The sequence below is a fragment of the Anarrhichthys ocellatus genome, unplaced genomic scaffold (assembly GCF_004355925.1).
Source record: "Anarrhichthys ocellatus isolate YVR2014 unplaced genomic scaffold, GSC_Weel_1.0 scaffold104, whole genome shotgun sequence".
NCBI lineage: Eukaryota > Metazoa > Chordata > Actinopteri > Perciformes > Anarhichadidae > Anarrhichthys > Anarrhichthys ocellatus.
This window is the reverse complement of record NW_022280134.1, coordinates 385140-391709: the sequence shown is the minus strand read 5'-3', so window position 1 is coordinate 391709 and position 6570 is coordinate 385140. Positions and strand designations below refer to the sequence as shown.

The window sequence follows — 6570 nt, the reverse complement described above, 5'->3', positions numbered from 1 at the left end:
TGGAGTTTCTGCCTACCCCCTAACAGTGGAGTTAGCAGTGAAAAGGACTCTACAGCCATGCTAGTGGTCTATTCTTAGGTACAGCAAGGCTTTCGCTAACATGCTCACAATAGATAGGCGAAGTCCCTCGATTTCCGGTGCACACACCTGGGACCTTATTTTGTAAAAAAAATATTTACGGTAGTCAGCAGCGAGAGACTACATCTAGAGTCTAATTTTGTCATAAAACTGTTGAAGCAACTGTGAAAATGTGTTGTAAAAAAAAGACTAAACACCCAAAAGTCGCACAAGTGGCGTCTCTCGCTGAAGCTACGATAGCTGTGTGTTTCGATGTACTCACACGGACGACGGGTTTCGCTCGTTCTTTCGCTTCCCGGCTGATAAAAAAAAGATTCGCTGGATGAAACACGTCGGGTGAGATAACGTTACATTTGTGCGTGGAACATAGCTAAGTTAGCTAGCTCGCCAGCCAAGGTTACGGCCATGTTGGTGTTGGTGACACTGAGCCCTTTCACACAAAAAAAAACAGTTACAACAAACTGCAACTTAAAATTGAAAAACATATGTGTAAATCATGGCACAATTCAAACTGGATCAACAAAATATTTGTCCCTTGCCGTTGTAGGACTACCTGACATATTTTTTCCAAAATAAGGTCCCATTGGGGACACCAAAAGGGGCGGGGCTTCGCCACTCTAAGACAATGCTAACCTGCTGATGTTTAGCAGGCATAGAGTTTACCATATTCTGTCACGGGGCATGATGAGGACTCAAGCGCAGACAGTCAGGTGTACTGCAAAAAGGGTTTTAATGAATAATCCAAAAACAAACAGGGAATCCAAGGACAAGACAAGAGACAAGGGGGGACAAGCAGACGGGGAAACCGGGAACAGGACGAGCAAAACGGGCAGGCGGGTAGGTAGGAAAGAAACAATGATCTGGCAGTGGGTGTGTGTGAGGCAGGGGTTTAAATAGTGAAGGAGGCAGAGTGAGCAGGTAAGAGTCATGAGCTGATGAGGTGAGTGTGACTGGCAGGTGCACTGAATGAACTGATTAGGGACAGGTGAAGGGAGTGAGGAGCTACAGAAAAACACACAAGGCAAAGCCTGATTGTGACATATTCACCATCTTACTTTAGCAAGTTAGCATGCTAACATTTGATAACTAGTATAAAATATAGCACGTGGTTGCTGGGAATGTCAGTAGTTCTGCAGGAATCACATCCTCTGTACTAATTTTGACCTGATGACGGCCCGAGATGAAAAGTCAGAGGAACACCACAGTTATTGGATTCATCCTCGAGTGAGACATGAATGTCGGAACCAAAATTTCATGGCAATCCATCCGGTAGTTGTCGAGACATTTCACTCAAACCTCATGGTGACGCTATAGTCAAGAGTTCACAAGTGTCCTTAAAGAAACAAAATCAAGTATACTTTACTCAAAAATGTCTTTTTAAATGTTTGTGCGTTAAATACAAACAGACTACCAAAACACAAAATTTGTGTTGTGTTTTTGTACAGCAACAACTCTCGGACCACAGGTTTCACTCGTTCACATTAGTGAAGGCTGCATTCCAGTGAGGGAGCATACACACTACCAGGCCTCTGCAACACGGCAATCATTAACATTATTAGTTACACCTGTGTTTGACTAGTACTCTTTGCCACAAAGAGAGTCTACAGGGACTTAATGCTGTGAGCTGTTCTTTTGCTGTGTAATTTGCTTCATGCAATGTTTTCAGAATGGGAAGAAAGAAAAAATTGTGCATTATTCTAAGACGGTACCCGCTCTGCTAAAATATAGTCGCACCATCGAAATTGCCTAAATTGGCTCATTTTGCTGTGGTAGGCGAGGTATGTAGACAGATTTAAATAAAAGCCTTCCTGGAACATTTGTGGTTCATCGAAGAACTCATAGGCAAGAGTGTGCAAAACCTTGATCTGCCCTCAGGTGCACTCGTGAAAATGACTCACCTGCACTTTTGTGTGAGCTGCTTTTAATTCTCTACAGCAACCGAAAGGGTTTCGTAACACAACCGGTTTGGCGAAGTAGCCTACAGAGTGCATCATGATTTCTTAAAAAACAAAAGTGCTAATATTTCATAAAAAGTTCATAAGTGGCTTCTTTTTTTTTTTTTACATGTCAGACTATTTCTTTTAACAATTCTTAATATGCTCGTAAGTGACAAACAACAAGCTGTAGAAATCACGAAAAGCTATTGAAATGTGGAGCAGTGACTGCATGTTTCAAAGCTGTTCCCCTAGATGAGGTTACACAAATCAAGCCCATAATCAAAGATTAGACTATTAGATTAGTTCTACCTCTGTATCCATCTTTTTCCATGAAAGTAAGCTAGTGCATGTGTAGTCTTTTAGATTGTGTCCGTCCCATCTGCGGGGCGTCTCCTCCTTCCTTTTTCTGTGTAGCCCACTTGACTCTTGATTAACGAGGACTAATGAATAAGCATAAAAAAAATATTGGGTAAACTGCTGAGAGTGTGAGAGTATCTCTCAGGTGGAGAGTCTCCACATGACCTGAGGCGTGACTCAGCCGTGTCATCCCACAGAGCGTGACTCACAATACCCAGCCCCCCAGCCTCTGGTTTCTGTCAGTTAAGATACCTGCTTCGGACAGTTGAACAAGATTTATTTTTTACATATCTAGAAGTATTGCTTAAACGCTGCGCATTTTGTGCACATATTGGGATAGCTTAGGTGTGGGATATGAAATATGAACTATATGGACTCTGGACACAGCTAAATGCTTTGACTGTATTGGTGAACGTGATGTCTAAATAGCCGACTACGACGTGATAAGAATACACAGTGATCAAAACTATCACACAGTGATATTATAAAGGTACGATATAACATAATGGGGATATATGAATATCATTACAAAAGTGTAGTGTAAAACTATATGGTGTAAACTGTCTGAAGTGATATCTACATAATGATCCCACAGGCATATTGCAATGATATAATAAAGGCCTTTACATATAAAAAGACACTATTAGCTGTGATACTTAAGATCCTTCAGAAATATCACAACAATTCTTGAAGTATAAAGGTCACTACAAGCCACACTCTATACAGACATAAAACAGTGTTACAATGTTAATCTAGGCAGAATATTGCCTGTAAAATATTAACCACAAAAGTATTTTTGTATATTGACAAGCTGAAAGAATAAAATATGTCAACAGAGAGAGAGAGAGAGAGAGAGAGAGAGAGAGAGACCAAATATGGTCACACCGGAGAAAAGGTGCGCTTGACGAACAACCCCCCCCCCCCGTCAAATTGGAGTGACGTCAATAGACTAGTTGTCTTATAAATTTACTTCATAGCCGCTCTTGTGTCAGTTGGACAACAACCATCAGAAGGGATATAATCAACAGCCAGCTGTGTTACTTCACTTTGGTGGCGCTCGTGCTCCAGTTTCAAAGTCGTTACCTTTGTGTGCGCACGCGCTCTAGTTGAGTTTCTCTCCTTCGAACAGGTTCGACCGCCGGGACACACCTGCAGGGAGAAAAAGGAAGCCTTGTTTTCCCCCGAACGCCATTCTTTACTCTATCTTTGACCTCTGTGGACGGCGGAGGGACAGAAAGCTGACGGTTTTGTTTTGTTCTCAACAAGTCGTTTTTTGGTTTAATTAATTTTCATCATGAAAATGTGGATTGCTCTCGTTCTCGTCGCCTTCGCGACAGGAGCCTCAGCTCAATGTAAGTAGTTTGATTTATTTAACTTTATTAGTCTTTTAAAAAATAAAATAAAAAATAAAAAACCTTTCAACGCAGTTCGCGGTAACGCGTCGCCTAAATGTCATTCTGTGCTGTTTTCCATTTTCAAGTGTTTTCTTGGCATTTTTTGTAAGCTTTAGTTAAAAATGAAGTTTAAATTTTGCTTTTTAATGCCGTGTGTTCCAGCAGGAACACTCTTCTCACTTTAAGTGTAACGTCTGCTCGCATAACGTGACTTATTTGCGGGTAGAGGTGGACAAATAAAAACCCCAGTATAAGGTGTTTTTTCAAACGCAGGTAGTGTCGTTGTCGGGTGGGGGTTGGGAGGATTTGTTCCGCTCTCTGGGGACTCGTCCTGTTTGGAGGAACCAACGCCCAGGTGTAAACCTGCTAGTCTACCTGCTGTACTACCCCCCCCCCTCTGTTTATAGGGCTGTATAACCGACAATACAATAAATCCTCTAGTCACACTATGGGGGCCTCTGTCCACTTCAGTTGTGCATTGTGAGACACTATAGTGCTGATAAAATGGCGCCAGTAGATATTTGAAACATTGAGTGATATTTAACTTGACATGCACGCCAATTACTTCAAATTCTTTTCAGGGGTCTCTTACATAATTCGATATTGATAACCCTAACCCTCCTTTTACTTTTTTTTTTTTTTTTTTTTCTTTTTTAGGTTCATGTGAAACTATGAAGTGGGCCACCTGTGACGGGACTCCATGCACTTGTACCCTTCTGATCGGTGACAGCATTACACAAACGCTGAAATGCGACGCATGTAAGTAAAACCTGTATGTTGTGATCAAGCGTGTGTAGGTTTTTCTTCGCTTTTGCAGGTTGCTCACGATTTGGCTTTCCCCCCCCTCCCCCCTTCAGTGATCCCCAAGTGCTTCCTGATGAAGGCCGAGATGTACCGAGCTAAAAAGGGCCTGAGCACGCGCACAATAGGAGGAAAGCCGGTGGAGACGGCCTTCGTGGACAACGACGGCATCTACGACCCGGATTGCGAGGCCGACGGCAAGTTCAGGGCCAAGCAGTGCAACAACACGGAGGAGTGCTGGTGCGTCAACAGCGCTGGAGTCCGTCGTACCGACAAGGAGGGCAAGACTCTCGAGTGCCCCAAGCTGGTGGAGACCTAGTGAGTGTTGTCCTCATCATCTGCGTGGATGATCAGTGTCAATGTTCGGGCGCTGAATGTTAACCCTTTGTCTCCTTGTTTGTTTTGCCCCCCTCTCCAGCTGGGTTCGTCTGCAGCTGAAACACAAACCATCGACAACTCCAGTGAAAGCTGAAAACCTGAAGGCGTGAGTACTTTTAACAGCCCCCATTTCAAATGAATAAAAATCAAGCATCGTTGACTTCTGAGTTTCAATATGCCACAATTGTGATTTCTTATTTTTCCTAATACAGTGCCATTGCCGATGCCATTAACAAACGTTACAATAACTTTAACAAGGAATTGGTGGAAAAGGTCGAGGTGAGTCTCCAGTTTAAAAAACAATTAAACGACGCACGTTTTTATGTATGTTAGAACGGCATTACAAAAGTACCTGACTAACACAGCGTCCTGTCTGTCGTGCCGCAGTACGACGCAGATTCCCGCACGATTGTGGTGGATGTGAAGAAGGCAAAGGGAGAACGCATGACTGACCTGACCCAGATGGCCTACTACATGGAGAAAGATGTATGTTTGTTCTTTCTTTCAGTTTAAATCCTGTTTATGGCTTGAAGAGAGGCCCCGGTGACTGACCCGTTAATGTTTTGGCTCCCCTGCAGGTGAAGGTGCTGCCCCTGTTCAAGAACCAGGATGAGTTCATGCCCAATGTGGACGGCCAGAAGCTGGAGATGGAGAACATCCTGGTGTACTACGTGGACGAGGAGAACCCGACCTTCACCATGAAGCACCTGTCGGGCGGCATCATCGCCGTCATCGTGGTGGTGGTGCTGGCCGTGATCGCCGGCCTGCTGGTCCTGGTGAGTGCTTTTATCCAAATGTGTGCCGATTTAGGATTTGCAGTACGTGTCCTAATTTAAATTATTATTTTTTTTTTATTTATTTATTTTTTTTTTTGGTGCAGTTCTTTGCCAGAAGGCGACAGAATCAGAGATACAGCAAAACCCAGGTGAGATGATCTTCCTGTGACTCCCAACTATGAGTTACTTTTTGCACCATGGAATGTATTTTTTATTTTAATATTTTTTTGTGTTCCTTCAGCAAAGAGAACTGGACCCCATGTAAAGTCTTCATCGCAGCGGGAGTCTATGAAGACCTTTATGGAATAACTTGTTTTCTGCAGTGGGAGTGTGCCTTTTTTTTTTTTTTTTTTTTTTTTAAACCATTTTACTTGAGAAATACAGATTGTAACAATGAACTTGCTTTTATATGTTGGCACAGCTGGTACCGGCATTTATTTATAAATCATGTCAACTCTTAACGCATCGTCCATCTATATGCCATAAAGAACTTTGCTTTTGAAAACGTGCCTGGCACATGCCGCTTTTTTTTTTTTTTTTTGTCAGAACGCGTCGAGTGGTCTAAAGTCCGCGTCGTAGATTGTACAGTTTCCTACTTATGTGTGTTTTGTCTAAATGTTTATAATAAAATCTTTTTAAAGACACTGCGGTGCAGGTTTTGTTTTTGTTTGTGTAAAGTTGTGTCTGGTCACGATGGAAAAGTACCACGGATCATGAGGGGGGAGGGAACTAAAGAGTGCTGTTCTAGTCCTAAAGATCAAATGGTTCTGATGAGACTTAAAAGTCAATGCAAACACATGGTGTGTCATGATGGTTACAGTGCATGGAGGTCTCTCACACAAGATGGCT

General features: G+C 42.7%; 1 protein-coding gene across 1 annotated transcript; it reads left to right on the top strand.

Annotated features, from left to right (window-relative positions):
* The first annotated feature begins 3349 nt into the window (after nt 1–3349).
* On the top strand, nt 3350–6365 carry epcam (epithelial cell adhesion molecule). Its single transcript, XM_031876159.1, has 9 exons — nt 3350–3724; nt 4424–4525; nt 4624–4885; nt 4986–5051; nt 5158–5224; nt 5333–5431; nt 5524–5721; nt 5826–5870; nt 5963–6365. Exons 1-9 carry the CDS (start codon nt 3667–3669, stop codon nt 5984–5986), a joined length of 921 nt encoding a protein of 306 aa, XP_031732019.1. The 5' UTR covers nt 3350–3666; the 3' UTR covers nt 5987–6365.
* The last annotated feature ends 205 nt before the right edge of the window (nt 6366–6570 follow it).

Coding starts and splice junctions, on each gene's coding strand:
- epcam (XM_031876159.1), top strand. CDS start 3,667: ATGAAAATGTGGATTGCTCTCGTTCTCGTCGCCTTCGCGACAGGAGCC. Junction 5,225..5,332: donor AATTGGTGGAAAAGGTCGAG/GTGAGTCTCCAG, acceptor GTCGTGCCGCAG/TACGACGCAGATTCCCGCAC. Junction 5,871..5,962: donor AGAGATACAGCAAAACCCAG/GTGAGATGATCT, acceptor GTGTTCCTTCAG/CAAAGAGAACTGGACCCCAT.